Source organism: Squalius cephalus (genome assembly GCF_949319135.1).
Source record: "Squalius cephalus genome assembly, chromosome: 9".
Classification (NCBI taxonomy): domain Eukaryota; kingdom Metazoa; phylum Chordata; class Actinopteri; order Cypriniformes; family Leuciscidae; genus Squalius; species Squalius cephalus.
In genome coordinates this window covers 3,543,454-3,562,854 of record NC_137130.1, presented here as the reverse complement: position 1 = coordinate 3,562,854, position 19,401 = coordinate 3,543,454, and the positions used below count along the sequence as shown (strand labels likewise).

General features: G+C 36.8%; 1 protein-coding gene across 2 annotated transcripts in view; it reads right to left on the bottom strand.

Moving 5' to 3' along the window:
- Nucleotides 1-19,401, bottom strand: part of tanc1b (tetratricopeptide repeat, ankyrin repeat and coiled-coil containing 1b) — a 184,378-nt gene that overhangs the window by 147,111 nt on the left and 17,866 nt on the right. For both annotated transcript variants that reach the window (XM_079881933.1, XM_079881934.1), the window contains exon 2: nt 15,618-15,707. In XM_079881933.1, coding sequence (XP_079738059.1) covers nt 15,618-15,675 — 58 coding nt within the window. In that variant the 5' untranslated portion in view covers nt 15,676-15,707. The remainder of the gene's footprint in view (nt 1-15,617; nt 15,708-19,401) is intronic.

The window sequence follows — 19,401 nt, the reverse complement described above, 5'->3', positions numbered from 1 at the left end:
GGATTAGACAGGAAGAGACTGTCTGACCAACATCAAAAAAAAAAATTAAGCTCATTTACTCCCAAAAAAGCTTGACTGTATGATGTAAAAAAAAAAAAAAACTCACTCTGGAGGTTCAGTGCAGCATAAAAAAAAAAAAAGTTTTGAAATGAGAACTGTGATCATTATGCAAAAGGAAATTGAATGCTGTGGCATGTTAATGTGTTGTAGTGAATCCTGTCATTATCTCTGCGCTCCCACTGTTGATTTTGTCTCGAGGTGTGACGGCTACCTGCCAGATTTCTTCCTCAATGCATTAATCTCTGACAGAAAAAACAGCAATATTTCCATCTTACAGAATGTAATAAGATTCAGGCTCGTGACATGAGAAATTTAATTTTCCTGCTCAAACGCCACGTTCCAAAATTTCCCAAAACCTTCTGACGTGAGGCTGGCAATAACATTTTAACATATAACCAGAGGTCTGCCAACATTTACATGAATACATCATGAATCTGTCATCTGTCAAGTGAGGCCGTTTACACAGAAGTCAAACAGATACCGTAGTATATATACCCGTTTAATTTTAATGATTAAAAAAAGAATGGAAAATGGCTATAAAAACAAAATGTTGGTTAAAAAATTTAAGAAAAAAAAATTATCAAAAAGCCCATTTAATTCTAATGATCATAAACTGAATAGAAATGGTCATGATAAAGGTGGGCAAAAAAAATATAATAAACATGGATGGTAATAATCAGAGCTTAAATAATAAAAAATTATAAAAAAAAGATTAAGAGCTTAAAAATGCCAGGTCAGCTCTTGGTTATGTTTTTTTGTATGTAAGAATATAGGATGCCATATTGTCTTGTCAATTTGAAAGATATTAAAAACAAAGAAAGTGCTTTTTGGGGAAGGTTTGTACAGTTACATACACAGAAATGTTTTTTACTTTTACTGCAACAGTGTGAGCATTTGTCCAGTACACTTTTTTAAGCATGTGATGTTTTCTACTGAAGACAAACATTCAACATTCATGTTGTTTGTGATTTTCTGTCATTTTTTACTTTGATAACACCTCTCATACAGAGTAAGTAATGCTTTACTATACAGTATTACACTGCAGGTATGTAGTGTTGAAAAACTCAAATAGTTACAACTTAATTAATTTATATTAAATAAGCAAATCCATTATTATTTAAATACTTATATACTCATATTATTTGTAACTTGATGGACTCACAAGCAAAAGATCACATTATTTATTCTCTACTGAATGATAGCCATCAATGCATTCATGTTATGAAACAAGTGAAATTCAAAAAGTGTTAAAACTAAAGTTATAACTAGTTCAGGCACCACATTCGGATTGAATAAGCCACATCGCCTCTGGCTTGCTTAGTTGAGGACACTTTATATTTAACAGTATCATTGATTTGACTGTAATGACACTATCATATAAGAACTGAACTGAGCTGGACGATGACATCACTGTTTTCTGCAGACCTTCTTTATAGATTAACTAATTTAATAATTGATGATCTTTACAACGGAACTGAATCAACACTGAACTGACTTCAGATGAACTATGACACACTTTTCTTTTATATCTGCTGTACAGTGGAACTAAACTCTGTTTGCATCATTGAATTAGCTTCCTGTTATCACTGTAAAGCTGCTTTGAAACTATCTGTATTGTTTGAAGCGCTATATCAATAAAGGTGGCTAGACTTGATTTGACATGTTAAGCAGATGTAAAAACATTAGATATTCATATGCCCATGTCATCTCTGCATTTACACCGTGCATCGTCACAACTACATCAGTTTCATGCAATAAAGCCGTCTACACTGGAAGTGCCTGGAAGTACACTGGTAGTTTCTGCTTAGTGTCACATTTTTTTATAAAAACGTTGTGGATACCGCAGTATAAATGGCTTTAAAGAATCTCTACCATTGCGTGGTTCACTCAAGTAAGACTGAGCTCTGAGAAAACAAAGGTTAAAAATAGACAAAGAAATCATTTGAGGAAGACCTGCTCGAGAACCAGAAGCCTCTGAACACCCAAGAGGCAGCTATTAGCTGGGCGTTGCTGTAACCACACACACACACACACACACACACACACACACACACAGTTTCTTTGAGGTCTGGGTGTTCAGGTGTGTCCTCACGTGTCCCAACCCAGCTCTCACATTACCAGACAAGCAGAATAACAGCTCCATGGGAATGGACATGAGTCAGGGACACGCTCACGACGTCTGTTTACAAGACCTTGGCAGGCAACAGCCGGCAAACTCACTTACTGTACAACCTCTCACCTTTCCTTTTAATTCTTTCACTCTCTTTCATAGTCATTCATTGGCCGTCGGTGCATATTAATGCACACAAAAGTGGCATGGTCCAATGGGACTGGATTGCATGCATCACAAGATTTGCCAAAGTTTGGCAGAAAAATCCAGTTGCATATTGTGCATGGGCATCTATCTATCGGGGTAGTCGGGATAAAAACACTTCTCTTCTCCATCTACATGACATTACTAAGATCTGTCATTCAGAAAAAAATGGCTTTTTCTATCACTGCTATGCTGATGATGACACACAACTCTACCTTTCATTCCAGCCAGATGAGCCGACGGTACCTGCTCGTATATCGGCCTGCCTGACAGACATTTACTGCTGGATGAAGGACCACCACCTTCAACTCAACCCTGCGAAAACAAGTTGCATAACATAGCTATTATGTTAAGACAGTGTCTTAAGATCTAGTATGACCCACTAACTGTTAGTCAAGGGGCAACCAGTCTTACTTTCGGTATCAGATTAGGCCAATCTACATTTTTATGTTACTAATTTTAAAAAATTATAAACGGTCTTAAAGAAAAAACATGTATATCTAATTTGTAAGTCTAGTCTTACACCGTGTCGTAACCAGACGCGATGCGATAAGATTCCAGTGACAAATAATGTGTCTGTCCACACTAGACGCGACGCGACTACGATATGCGTCAAAAACAATCAAAACCCACAGCCAATCAGAACAGCATTTGGGCGGAGTCAGCCAATCAGAACAGCGTGCGGGCGGAGTCTTGCGGCACCAGAGAGTAATCTTGACGTCACTCGCAAGAAAATGGATAAGTAGCTACATAATCAAATTCACAAATATTACACCATTTAAACATTATTAAAATACATAGGCTACTGAGTTACTAAAACAATCTTTGTCAAAGAATACACTTGTTTGTTCACAGTTTGAACGTTCTTGTTTCCATGTGTTTAATTTCAAGATCTGAGGTGAATTATCCATTGTTGCTTTTACAGCTACAAAGCTGGAGCACTAAATGATATTCAAAGTCACATTACACGCTTTTAACATTAAATAAAGCACATAAACAGCACCTGAGATTATCATCGCCACACTTTGTGTTTGTTGTTCCAGCGTGACGTCGCAGAAAAATAGAAAGCGTTTCTAAAATAGAATCGTTGCGTGTCGCCGTCGCGGCTGGATAGGACAAACACTCTGATTAACATGGAAAAGAACCTTTTATCGCGTGGCGTCGCGTGTAGTTAGGATGCGGTGCTAGCGGTTTATGCAACCGGCCTCCGAACTGCTTGTGGTCAACACTTCATCACAACTTCTCCATTCAGCAAGGTTTCTTCATCCATAACTCCATCCAGGACAGCCATCAGACCACATTGCTAGAACTGCCCGGTCCTGCAGATTTGCCTTATACAACATCAGGATGATCAGGCCCTTAATATATGCTCCACAACTCCTTGTCCAAGCTCTTGTTCTCTCCAGACTGGACTATTGTAATGCTCTCTTGGCAGGCCTTCCAGCATCACTGTCAAACCTCTGCAACTGATCCAGAACTGATCCAATTCTTTAATGAACCGAAGAGAGCACACGTCATACCTCTCATAAACTTGCACTGGTTGCCAATAGCCAGTCACATCAAATTCAAGTCACTGACTTTTGCCTACAGAACAACCACTGGCTCTGCTCCCCTTTTACCTAAACTCATTACTTCAGATTTACGTGCCATCCAGACATTTGTGATGCCATCATCCCAAAGAGGCACAAAATTACTTTCACAGACCTTTATGTGGGCTGTTCTCTGCTGGTATTATATATATATATAAATAGATAATAGGGGTGTAACAATATGTCGTGTCACAATATATCGCAATACAAAAATGCAACTATAGTTTGTGAGAGCTGTGAGAAAAAAAATCAAGTTAACAAAGTGTTTTAGTGTCAGTACTACATTAAACTACTACTATATAATGTATAATAATGCAATGGGGGAATATTTGTGGGTCCTGATAATGCCAAGTGTCTTATGTTACCAGTAAAAGGTTTAAATATATTATTTTAAATATATCTAGTCAGTGACAGAGTGCAAGCATTAGTCTAAAATAATTTTGTATTTTCAGCTTCAGAATCATGAGTATTTTCAGTGTCTCTATCGTCCTTTAAAAATAAATAAATATATTATATATAAAAAATAAAAAATAAATGTTTTTTTTTTTTTTAACTGTGTACTGTGCTAGACTAACTGGGACTGGTCACATCACTTGCATACTGTTGCCCTATTGTTGGTTTGACTGCTTCTATTGCTCTCCTCATTTTGTAAGTCGCTTTGGATAAAAGCGACTGCTAAACTATTAGCCTAAATGTAAATGTAGGTACTAGATGGTCAATGTAAGCAGGGCATTATGGGAAGGCTGGTCCAGCTGTCTATCACCTGTGGTCCTCACTGGTCTCTCAGGTCATCTGGGGTCTTATGAACGGGGCCAGTGTGGTTTAGGGGGTTTAAAACACACCTGTGGCTCCCTGTCCGTGCAGACGTGTCCATATCTGTCAACAAACCGCATCTGAAAACCACTCTGACGCAGACGAGATACAGGTACAGCATGATGTTAAAGGCCACAGCTGGTTAAAAACATCACGGGTGGAATTTTCCAGGAGGTTTCTCTTTATTATCCTTGGATCAGTGGTCTGAATAACAGGGGATGGTCAGGTGTAAAGAAAAAAACATTCAGGTCCTGAAATATCTTGGGTAAAATCAAGGCTAAAGTCAAACACACTTTCATGTCAACCAGCAGAATCCACATAACTATCTTGAAATGCTTTGCTAAACTTAACAAAATTATGCTAGAACTAAGATGCTATATGCCAAATGCATATGCATTCCCATATGCAGATTTTATCTATACCGTTTATACTGCGGGGAAAGGTAATTTGCTTGGTTTGGAGCTGTTTTTGTTGGCGAAATAGAGCAAAAACAGACTAAAATGTAACTCACAATATTAACTTCTTGTTTATTGGACTGATGTATAAAATCCATATCACATTTGCAATTGTGCAGATATTCAGGAAAAACCGCATACCTGCATATCGTATAGAAATATAAGACAAAAAGGGGCATTTCTTTCTCCTGAATTTTGGGGTCATTCTATGTGCATTTGCATGGCTACATCATGTAGTGAAAGCGTGCACTCTCTCAGGGCATTTTTGTTTATTTTTTTGCAGAATGAGTGACATACTTTATAATATCAACTTCCACATCATTAAAACAACAATTGTGCTATTACGGTATTCATATCGCACATTCCTACCAACCACCCCTGATGCTTTTGACAAAATATTTCTGGGAAAGGAAGCAAGATTTCAAATAGTTTGGTTTTCCCTGCCTGCTTAATATTTCACTTGTCTGATCCCCATCAATGGGCCCAGAGATGATTAGAGCACAGCCCGAACGGACCAGAGAGATTCAGGCTTCAGGTTTCAGCTCTCACATGGAAAACAAAGATATGAGACTCCTGAGTAAAAGTGCTTGAAGAATGTTTCAAGGGAAATTAATATCCTGTCCACAGGCTGACCTGGAATCTCAACTATTCTGAGAAAACTTCTTGTGTTTAGACGAGAATTAGATGATGTTAGATGAGAACGTGATGAGAGGAAAAGCTGTAGATTTCACAGAAACCACCATGTCAGCATCCATCAAGAAGCAGGAAAGATCTCAACATTTTCAGCAACCAGAAATAGTTTTATTACAGACACAACAACAAATAAACTGGAGTAGAAACGTAACTCTCTCATTAAAATGTGCAATTTAAATGTTTATATACAACTTTTTGTTTGAGGGCTGATTAATTATTGATCATTAAAAAATATATATTTAATTTAATAATTAAAAAAATATATTATTAAATAAAGTTATTATTTATTATTTATGTTATTTAATATTAAATAAAGTTATTTTAGCTTTCGGTTTTTAGTGTTTTAGTAAACAATTCATTTCAGTGCATCACTAGCTAAAATACAAAAATCTGCAATAAAATATCAGAGATTTCAACATGAACTTACTACAATGAAATTGAAATATTTCTCACTACATTCCAGACAATAAAAAAATGTATTATAATTATGAAGTAATCAATTTAAACTAGAGGTCAACCGATTTTACCGATACCGATATTTAGGTTTGACCATTCGTGCCGATAACCGATTAATCAACCGATATTTTTAAAATGGATAGAAAATAAAAATAAATATATAAAATTAAAAAAATATATAAAAAGATATAATATTAAATATATAAAAATAAAATAAAAATATAAAAATTAAAAAAATATTTTAAAATATTTTGGATATAAAAACAAAAAAAACATAGACCTCCAAGTAAAACAGTGCTGAACTGAAATGTGCTTTATGAAATAAATATATAAATATGAATAAATTAAAATGAGAAGTTCTACAGAACGAATTCAACAGAAAATAATTTAAACATTAAAATATTACAGGTTTCTTTAGCTATAACCTAAAAACATACGTAAATTTCATAGGTAACACTTTGCAAGTCCCATTTGTTAACAAGGATGTATTAGCTAGCTTTCATGAACTAGTTTATGCATTATGCAATATCAGTTCATGCACATTCAGCTATGAATTACATGAATCATGTAAATAATAGCATATTTTCAAAAAAATAAGTTGCGTAGTTTGCATCATTACTGTTGGTCACTGAACATTTCTATTGTAAAACTGTTGTCAAATATTAAATGTTTAGCTACTTACATCTTACCACACACTCTAAAAGCGTAGTGTTTGAATTCACACTCGTCTTCTGTGAACAGTAAGCCCCGCCTTCTTTGATGTGATTGGCCATCTCAGACATTTTGACATTGACGAGCGCTGTTAGACCAGTATGGCAAACTAGCCTAAAATGTAACTTTTTGTGATCCTAACAACAAAGGAAGCAGAGCAGCATCAGGAATATCAAATATTGAAGTCTTTCCACTAATATATAAAACATATCCGGTCCATTTTACAGAGCTTAAATTACCCTCACTCTCCTTGGCAAAACCAGAACAACCTGAGAACTTCAAAGAAAGCGGTGCGTTCCAGACCCTCAGTAGTTCGGCCACAATCCAACCAATCTGACCGGAGCCAACTGTGTCCACTCAAACAAAAGCTACCAACTACACACACACACACGCTCAAACACACACAGCTGAAACAACAGTGCTGGTGAAGCGCCCACTGACTGCATTCGGGTCACCAAAGGTCACTGCTAGACAGAAACGGCTAAACACTGTCATGCTCCTAATTTATGACCGTCCTCCTGCTGTGGAAAACACACAAAGGTTTTCGGTTTTGTACAGACAGTGATTAAAACGAAGAAGCACTTCACTAGGATACTTGGACCACATTTTCTGCTGATAATAACATTTACTCAGTCCTGCATTCCTCAGCTCCTCAATGCCGTTACCGGGAAACTTCAAACACACACTGATCAATAGTTCACGTGTCCTTGTGATCGTTTGTGTAAGGTCATTGCACTAACACACACATCCACATACGCAGAGTAGAAGCACAGGTCCTCAACTCACTGACGATTCTGATTAAGTGTGTGCGAGTCTCAGTTTTTATCCTGTGTTTCTAATCTGATTTTTAATGGGCGGTTTTCAAAGCATGTGTTGAGTGAAGAAGCCAGTGTGTAGAGACCTTAGCTATAGTTTGGGGACAAAATGTAAAAAAGAATCAGCGTTGTGCAGCCATAACAATTTTAACACAAAGGCATGATTAAAATGGCATGATAAATGATGTTTTAGTGCAGTGATGGGACACGATTCAATGCAAACTCAAAAACAAGCTGGACTTGGACATTAGAGCTTCTAGATCATAGATGTATCAAGCCAAAAAAACATTAAGAAAAAAAAAAATTTGATTTGCAATATTCAATACATATATCTCAATATTTTCGCATTTGCTCTGACTGTGGCTGAATTTCTATTACAAACTCAAATGAATGCAGTCAAATCAGAAATACAAGTCACCATGCCCTTGTTAAAGCACACTGAAAGTCCTTCCAATAATTTACGAGGTCAAAGGGCAGAGGTTTGGTTGTGGTCCCGCAAAATGCCTCGGGTGAAACCGATCTGTTATAATGAACTTAAAATGTCAATGTTGTGTTCAGATGTGAACCTGGAGATTACGAGGCATCGCAGGTGAACAGACCTCAAAGTGTTTCCTTCGTGGGCTCATAAAACTGTCCCTTCCCATGGTGCACTGCAGTAACTGAAGCACATCTGTGAAGCTGCCAGGGCTCAAGTCCCAGATCAAGATTAAGAGTGGACTTTTTGATGCAAAAGACCATCACATACTTCAAATATCAAAGAAATATTGTGAGTGATGCTTGACCATGCACCACATGATGTGAGTGGTCATTCAAGTCTGGAGGACAACACACAAACTCAACTTTAATATCATGTCATTAACTCTGAAGTATGAGAAATATAGTGCCCTATGATTTCTGCAATGTGGAAAATGTGGAATTCAGTCATAAAAATGGAATTTATAGTATAATATGGAATGTCACAGAATTTGGAAAATTATAGATGAGATGACTAAGTCAAAAGTAGGACTACAATTATTCAAATCAGTGTTACAAAACACCACAAACAACTTGAAGTTGTTTGAAATGTATGACAGAGATATATATCACTATTGTATAGTAAAATGTACTTCGCAAAGTAATAATAATACAAATGTACAATATTAAAACATAATTTTTTAAGGAATATCACAGCAAAAGATAATATCAAGAGATTATTTTCATCCATGTTTATTTATACAGTAAACTTCTGCTGTGAGGCACAAAGAAAATGCAATGTTGAGTTGTAGAGGACCTGTTATATTTTCATTTGATTACATTTTAATAGATTTATTAATTCATTCAAATGATTATATCCATTTTTGGTGATAAATATGTATTAAATAAAACACAGAATCCAAAAAAATGAATTGGGGTAATGTAATTGGGGGAAAAATAAAACCGATTTCATTGGCCCCTAGCAATACTATTACTCAGAAAACACCACAAATGAATCCTTGGGTCTAATTTAACAAGAACATCGTAATCCATTCAGAAGCTCAAAATCATTAAGAACAGTGACGACGGCTGGAAATGTGACCTTTACAAGCCAGAGAGCTGATCAAAGACTCCGAACACCTTTAAAACTCAAAGCCACAACCGGAATACTTTAAACAACAGGATGAAAAAGACAAAACCACAGACATGTGTCAGATGTGTGGAAAGCCCTTCGATGTGGTGTGGGTCAAAATGGAAAAGGCGACCTCAAGCATGTACAAAGAAAAATGCATGATCATGTTCACGCCAGCTAGACTGGAAAAAATAAAACCTGCACACACACACACACACACACACACACACACACACAGAGCTTATAAGTGACCGATTTGGAATGCTATACATAAGCATGAAGCGCATTGAAAACTCGACTGAAATAGGTTTTAGCACTAAAATTTTAACTAAAACTGAAATAAAAAATAAAGTAAACCTAAATAGTAATATTTAAACAAAATAATAATCATAATAAATGACAAAACACAACAATATTTCCCAAAAAAATCTACTATAATTGAACTATAAAATGAATGAATAAAAGCTAATTCAAAATATTGTTAAAAAACTGTAATAGTATATAAAAACCACCACTCTAAACTCTTTCAAAAGAGAGCTGAAACTAATGTTAACATGTAAATAAGTTTATTTTGTTAATTTGTTATATTGAAATGATTGATGTATTGATTGTATTGTCTTGTTTTGATCATGTAATTTTATGTCCATTTAATGTGATTTTGGGGAGGTGGTTTTATAAGACCTCATGGTCTTCTCACTCTCTCCTGCACAGTATTTTCGTTTTCTTCTTTTATGGATTTGTAAAGTTGTATTTTAAATGTTATATGTGCAAATAAACCTTCAAACCTTCAAACCTTCAAAAATACCAAAATAAGACAGCTGACAACGCAATACTCGATTAAACACTCACAAATATTGAGTCTATTTGGATTCCTAAAATTATTCTTTATAAGACTGGGCTACGGTTTATCAATACTTTTTTTGCCTTATATTTGGGTGAAGAATATGATGTATAGAGTTTGTTCCAGTCCATTATTGGATTGTCAACTTCCCCAAAAGGATGTGATGCAAAATAAAGCTGCATGCTTTTTGAATAGTCATTCAATGTTGGGAGTGTGCCTATGATTCCTTAAAATGTGGCCGACGTAGGGAAGCTCACTGGGTTTTGGAGAAGTCAGAGAGGGAGGAAAAAAATAGATTGAAGGGCTGATTTTGAGATTGGAGATTGTGTGGGATAATGGCTGTGGTCTTTGGCATCAGGGAAGAGTTTCCATGATCCCTTTCAAACTCCCTGGAGAGCCACTGCAGGCCAAACCGACAACATTTGCTCCTCTACCGTGTAGTTAAAAAAAGATCAGGGCTTTCTCCTTTACTCATTACTGTTACAAATCACCAAGGGCCCGTAACATTTAAGGACAAGGCAGACAATACTAAGTCAATATTCCACAGACACAAACTGCTAAACCTAAGAGTCACATTAGTCAAGAGCTCTGTTTGAGATCTCTTCCAAAACCTGGATTAACTAGACAGCAATTTAGGGCACATCCCAGACATAAAAGCTGTTCCAAAAAGTAGACAGTCTTCTAAGATACCTCATATTGATCAACTACCTATAACTATAACAACTATAACAATAACTATATTGGCGTCCACACCAGCACACCATGTCATTCTGTTTATTCTGAACTGAGTTAAACTTCTTTAGGGACAGCTGGGTTATTAGATTTAATTCAAATCTCAGTGATTGTGTGTTTTGATTCACTTTATCATAGAGAGAGAGAGAAAGAGAGTAAAACTAGGGATGCACGATATATCGGCCAATATATGTTCATTTTTACTATTGTTATCGGCCCAATAAGAAATTTTTGGCCGATATGTTAAAGGCGATAAAACATTTATTATTTCCTTCAGCTGAGACACTTCAGATGCACACTGTTTGCAATGATGGTTTTGAATTGCTTGAAATATGATTGAAACCTCTTAAAAAAGGAAAATACAGTTAAGTGCAACATTTTCAGCAAGTCTGTCATATAGGCTACATAAAATTATAAGGAGAACAGTATAGTTGTGTGCTTGTGACATGGCTTTTAATGGTGAGACTTTTGTTTTTGTAATTAGGCTTTCAAAAATTATATAAAAATTTGGATTTAGATTTATCGGCCAATATATCGATTATCGACTTTCAAATATAAAGAATTATCGGTTATCGGCATCAACTAAAATTTTCACATTGGTGCATCCCTAAGTAAAACACTCAAGAGCAGTGAGTGATTTTTTTCTTTGTCCTTTGTTTGATTAACATTAAAAACAGCCGGCAGCAGGAATATTAGGCTACTGTCACTTTAAGAGTGAATGCACAGATCTAATATACTGATTCTGTACACATGCATTTACTTTCTCAACTGGTTACGTTCACTTAAGACCTAACCAACTATGTTTACTATGATACTTGACTTTTTTGTAAACATAATTTTATGTGAATTTGTCCACTCAAGAGCAAGATGATGTGAAAGAGAGCTCATTTTGTCTGTCTGAGACTCGGCTTTCTGGGCGAGCACTTCGGATGTTTGTGCACCCAAGACTTTCCACACAGTGCGCGAGTAACAAAATGAGCTCCCTTACGAGTCTTCTTGAATATTGTCATTTTTTCATGTCCATGCATTGTTAGAATTCATAAAAATGTTACCGGCCAACCAGCGAGTGACAACCGTTTCATTTACTCGCCTCGCCAATGCCGGTTTTTACTCGCATTTGGCGCTTGGTGAGTGTTAATTTTAGGCCCTGTATATACATCGGCAAAATTAATCGTTCAACAGTCACATTTTGAATGCACTCTGTGTGCATGTTCTCTCACTCGTTTGCATCTCGCTTTGCTTACTGACAGCATAAGTTTAGCACTGGCACAAGTGATGGATCCGTCAACAGGTCCGATCCTCTCTTACACTGGCCGCGGGCCACCTTCATTGTCAAGCCCTACTCAGCATTCTAAGGTAGTGTGAAGGCATCAGTAACTCAAGACTGAATCTGAGCTCTAAAGCCTTTCAGAACGGCAATATGATATTCAGTAAAGCGTCGACAACATGTGCTGCTATTCATCTTGAGTTTGCAGTCCACATTTCCCAGCCGGCCTGGATGTAAAAAATACGCCACTAATTCCCCACCGGGACGTCATCAAATGACATGACAAGCAAAGCGATTCCAGCATCCACCACATCAAGAGCTGACAAAACATGTCATTCCTTATTCAAGGCAACAGCAGGGATGGAACGACGGGAACCGTCCCAGTGGGATCATGAACAGGAGAAAGAAAGAAAGGAAACGGATAGAGCCAGACCTGTGACTTCATGAAGCATTTCCGGCTGAGAGACGAAGTGGGCTGTCTGTCGCAATAAGCAGAGCTCTAAATCTAAAGGGATGACAACAAATACAGCAACAAAGGAACAAAATAACAAGTCTAGACTAGTCATAATAAATCCTCACACTGAAAGCTAAATGAAAAGAATAAAGTGCAAACGTCAACGGCTGCATTTTCAATGAATACTTGCAGCATTTTGGCACAGATTCATCTGTTACTTGGGAGAATCTAGTCAAATTAGACAGACACCAACATGAACAAACCTACACTAGATAAAAGAAAATATGTTTTTGTTTCAGAGCCTAGAATTTTCATTGGATTTGAGTCAGTAAAATGTAATAGTACCATGAGCTGTGAGAACATCAAACAACCTGTCCAGGTTCAGATCCGTCTAATTTGATGAGCTTCTACCAAATGACAGATGAATTTGCACCAAAATACTGTATAGCAGGGTTCCAGACTGCGACCAAAATGGTCGCATATGCGACCATTTTTTGAGAATGTGCGAGTTAAAATTTTATGTGGTCGCATTTGTGCGAGTGCAAGGTCATGTACTAATCAGTTAAATTCACGCATGCGCAACAGAACGCCGTTGCATAACTTATGTTCAAAATCACTACGGTACGCCTATAATAAGTGTTTATATTCTGACTATTTTATCCCGGCTGCGGAGCTCAGTGCCTGCGTGACTCGCCATAGACATTAACGGAAAGAAGTAGCTCCGGCTACAATGTTCTTGCGCAAGACACTTGCAGTTTATTTATTAACGAGCCAACGCACCAGCATCCTCAGACATAACTGATGACGAGCGCTCTCGAGAGCACAGGTGCGGACAGGGAGGAACCAAGTGAGCAAATGAATATGACAAATACATATTATGTTTATTATGTTTGATTATACAAAAATTAGGGCTGTCAAAATTAACACGTTAACGCGTGCGATTAATTTTTCAGTTAAACGCGTTTAAAATATTCAACGCAATAATGCAGCATCAGATTTTTTCTTTCATCCATTGGCTGCTCTATAGTATTTTATCACGCTATCATTCATTCAAGTGCTAAGAAACAATTCAAGCGCGATAAAACGCAAAAATAAGAACTTAAATCTGTACTGGCGGCGCGCTGTCTGTAAATCTCCTCTCTGTGTGATACACACAACACACACACACACACACACACACACACACACACAGGACTCATGCGCTCAGAATGTCGCTTCAGACAGCGCGCAGCTGCATTGAGTTCTCTTTCACGCTTGAACGGACAAAAACACACAAAAGTATGCCAAAATGTTCACTTTGTCGAGTATCCTTGTAAGCACAGTATTAAATTAGTTAAAAAAGTGTTAAATGAACGCAAAGAGTTGTGACAACATCGGATGCATGCTTGTCAGATCCAGATCCCCAATGTATGCATAAGATCTTAAAGCGACAGTAGCCTAATAAACCTGCTTCTGTGATACATTAATGTAAAAAAATCAAATCAAAGAAAAAAGTCAGAGAAAATTACAGTGAAGACTGAGAGGTGTTTGATAACTTTATTCAATTTATGTATATTTCCTACCTAATAGATCAAATATTTAAAATATACTTTATGTTGTTTCTACATTAATTTGGAGATTAAATGTGTAATTATTACAATATAAAAATATATTAAAAACTTTAATGTTAAGTGTGATTAATCGTGAATAGGCTAGTTAATTGTTTTAATCGATTGACAGTACTAAATAAAATACAATCAAACATTAAAAAACATACGTTGTGTTTTTTTGATAGTTATTTTTAATGGTTTTCATTTAAAAGATTAAAACATTTTGCCAACATGAGGTATTGTGTCACTGTCAGTCTTTTTACATCAGTGTAAAACTAGGGTACGCAGATTAGGACAACTATTCATCAGCATGCATTGATTTATTCCATGTTGTAAAAAAAACAAAAACAATTTGGTGCGACCAAATCATGTGCTGGTGCGACCAACTGAGAAAGTTGGTAGCACCAGTGCAACCAGTGGAAAAGTTAGTCTGGAGCCCTGTATAGTCTTACTGGATGATCACAGCATCAACTACAATTGTTTTCACTGATGCAGAGACATCAAGAAGAAAAAAAAAAACGGGTGTGTAAAACATGATTCATGCATGATGAACATGTTCGTACAACTGAAAACAACATTTCAGGGAATTCATTGTAACGCTGTCTTATGAGGTTTCAAAGGCCCCATGATGAATTGTCAATAATGTCCGTAGTTTAAAGCACAGACAGTGATGTGTACATGACAGCACATGATCTTCAGGAAAACATGAAGGCAGCTAACTAGGTTTTAGAGCACAACCACTTTTGGGTTTGGGGTTTCTATCTTAATTTTTGCTGTTACGTTGAAGCCAAATCACCATAAATATTTCCATAGCAACATCCCATTATCCCAGGGAATTCAAGTGCACACATACACGCACCTCCTTAATTCTCTGGGAGCTCCTGCACACCTGTTTCCACAACAGTGACATAAACCAGAAACCACATCATAAATCCCCGTGAATAAATCCCACACTTTGATCCGGTTCATGCTGACAGATCTCTGATGCATATCGCTCACATTACATCATCAGGCATCCTGAAGCAATCTTGTTCATGTACCGCCTTCAATTAGTACATATTTACAAGTCTACTATCTTCTGATGGGCTTTATTTTGTATGAATCAACAAATTAGCTGCAATTTGACTCATTCAAAAGTAAGACATCAATGTCAAAAAGCTGCAGCCGGTGATTAGAGGAGCAGGGCTGGAAACGAGGCGTTCCTTGATTTGACCCTAAAAAATATTATAATTAGTTTTTATACCTGCATCCTTCTTGTTTTTCCCACTGTCTCTGCTCTTCTTCAGCACGGCCTTGAACATGGCGTGACTCCAGGAATCCCTTCACGACTAAGCTGTGGAAACACGAGAGATTTTTCACATGAAGCAGCAGGTTTGTACACAGTTGGTTTGGTACATTCAGAAGATCTTACAGTCTAGAGTTACACTCCACCCTAGAGAAAATTCTCCAAAGAGACCTTAGAAATACATACTTTGACTACATGCTCTTTAATATCCCAGAGGCGTTGATTTTTATTAAAGCAAAGAGATTTACACTTTCTTTAATGGAGGTCACATTGCTTGTATCATCAGAAAACGTAAACTGAATTATCACCCAGCTGTAATCTGTTGAATGTGACTGTAAGGCATGAATACATATAATAAACATTAATGATTAACATCACAATTTTCTGTAAAAGCTGCTTTGAAAATGATTTGTGAAAAGTGCTACACTGACATAAAAAAAAATACCATGCCTTTATTGTTTATGTTTGCTACTACCTATCATTAAAATATGAATTATTAACATTTTAAAACTACAATAATCTAAACAATGAAATAAACTTAAACACTGAACCTTGGCAATTGTTGTGTGAAAATGCTGATAAAAAATGCATACCAACAATTCTGGCACTAAATGTTTTCTTAAATGACAGCACTAATGCAGCACCAAACTCTTTTCTGACACGGTTATCTTCTTGGAAAACAAGTACCGTATTTTCCGCACTATAAGGCGCACCGGATTATAAGGCGCACCTTCAATGAATGGCCTATTTTAGAACTTTTTTCATATATAGGGCGCACCGGATTATAAGGCGCATAGAATAGAAGATACTGCAGTCAAACGTTTGACTGGGTTTGCGTTATGCAGTGGTCACCAACCTTTTCAAGCCTAAAAAACAAGTTGCTGAGCTGTAAAACATACTCGACGCGTCCGCATGAGCGCGAAGGTAATAAAAAAACCAATATCCGTCTGCTCGGGCAGATTCGGCTCAAAGTCATTGCATCTCCGGATGCGGAGGCGCGCGCGTGGCAAAAATGACGTCATTGTAACAGCGCGCGCGCGCCTCCCTATCCGAAGATGCATGACTTTGAGCATTATCTGCCCGAGCAGACGGATATTAGTAGTATATCTCATCACACCGGCACCCAGTTTGCGCGTCTAAATCAGTTGTATGGTCTGGTGTTCAGTCTAAAACAAAACAGTTGCGTCAAGTATAAATGCCTCGTCTGTATGGGGAGTTGCGCGCGCAGTCAGCGGAGGCTCGCGCTCCGTTGCCAGGCGAAAGTATAAACAAGGTTTAAGTCAGCGGTTGTTTTATCCATATATAAGGCGCTCCGGATTATAAGGCGCACTGTCGTTTTTTGAAAAAATTAAAGGCTTTTAAGTGCGCCTTATAGTGCGGAAAATACGGTACACTAAGTACTTGTTTTCCAAGAAGACAACCGTGTCAGAAAAGAGTTTGATTTGAAATATAAGATAAAAAAATATATCTTATATATATAATAATATAATATAAATATAAAAAAAAAAATTAAAAAAAATCAAGGTAAACATTAGTGCTGTCAGTTAAACGCATTATTAACGGTGTTAACGCAAACCCATTTTAACGGCGTCAATTTTTTATCGCGAGATTAACGTTCTTTTTGGCCTAGCAAACTTTGTAGTTTTTTTCACATGCTGTTGCTACTAGTAACGTTTGAAAAACTACAACACCACACCGGATCTAGCTAGACCGGAAACAAAACAACAGGCACGCCACACACACTTATTTGGGCTTGCGAGCCGGCCAAAGAGTAGTAGGCTAACGTTACATTTTGAGTGGATGGCGAGCGTGAGAGGCCGAAATGGATGCCAATAAGATTCTGAATGGAAAGTTTACTTTTAAAAAGTTGCCAAATGGTTCCATTGACAAGACCAAAGTGATCTGTGTGTTCTGTCGTTGTGAACTGAGCGATCATCGCAGCACGTCCAGTCTGAAACACCACTTGATGGCCAAGCACACACACAGCTGATGCGAATTCTCTGACGCGATTATTTGCTCCAAGTGTGAATGTTAGAGTGAAATTAAACTACAGTATATGCCAATGTTGTTTTCAATAAAAAAGCATCTGCACAAAGCAAGCCGATCCACTTTTCCATGTTGATAAGAGCATTAAAATGAGAAAAGATAATTGGACAAAAAGAAATCAAGGGACATTTAGAATAGATAAAAATGTGCGATTAATTGCGAGTTAACAATGACATTAACGCGATTAAATATTTTAATCGTTTGACAGCACTAGTAAACATCACTTATGAACAGAATATTTTGATCAAATGCCAATTTCAGCGCAGAATGCTGATTTCAGATGTGACAGAAAAGACATCAGTTGGTTCAGAAAAGTGATGGTTTTAGAACACAAAGGCAAAATTGATAGAATTCTTGTGTGATGCATTTACGTTATTAATAGACAAATCAAATAAACTAGAGTGTTTTAAGAGGGCCAAAAGAGCTCATATTTTTACAAATGTATAAATATCCTAGGGAAATAAAGAATATAAAAAAAGAGCATAATCTAATTGCTCCGTGTATATTTTATTTCTCTGTTTGGCAAGATTTTTCCCACAGTCCACCCACTCCAACGCGTGATCGCTGGTGGGCCAGCATGGAAAGAATTCTTCAATATTTGCACAGAGCGGCTCTGCTCCGCTATCTTGTTATTCCGGAAAACAAGCTGTTGGATTCCCAGCATTCCACATCTAATTGATGCTAAACGGCTGAACTTGGGCTTCTCGTGCCACTGGTCATGATAGGGCCGAGGTTTCTTCACCTCTCAGAGTTAGCAGCACAGGTCAAACACATTACAGCACGTCTATTTATCCAGTAGGACTGTTTCTGCGCTGTAAACTTCACTCGGGGTGCGTCTTGCTGTTAGTTTGTTTAAATTAAACAGGAAGGTGACTGAACACAAATACATCAGGTGTGTGCAACACATCATTATCATCATCAATTTCAATCCCAGAGCAATGTTATAGTAGAAAGAAATCATGCTTAAGACACTATTTGATCTATATATATATATATATATAGTTCTTTTTTTAGGTTTTTATTGTATTTATTTATATAGACACAAATAAAATAACACTTTAATGACAGAAATAGTACTTGGACAATATAATAATGACAATAAAGCCATGATAGCTATAATAAAAGTAAAATAATGGTAGCTCATTACAGTTATATGTACCTATTACTCAGGAAAGTATTTTGTCTAACTTGGTAACATATCGAAATGCAAGCGAATGCTTCTTATAACACTTATCTACACCTGAGAACCTGAGGATGATGCACTTGACTCCAAAAATTTCCAATCAGGATATTTTATTTCTCTTCAAAATTCAAAAATCTAATTCTTTAATAAAATTTCAAAACCCAATCTATTTTCTCGTTATTATATTTTCTAGGTCTGGACTCAGTGGAAGAATAATATCTAGCCATTTTCCCCATAATTTGATACATTTCTCAAAGAGATGAATCATTGTTATCCTCTCCATCACATAGATTTCATATGTTGGTCTGTTTGTTTTATATGATTGTATGTTTTTTTTGGTACAACCATACCGTGAACATACTGTAAATATGGTTGTTTTATATGGTTATGTTGTTGGTCTGTCTGTTTGTACTACCAATGATTTTCTCACCATCTCCTCTGAGAAAACAGCCTTGCTAGTTGCTACAAAAAAAAAACTAGTGGTAACTAGTTAAATAAAAAGTGTGCCTGAAA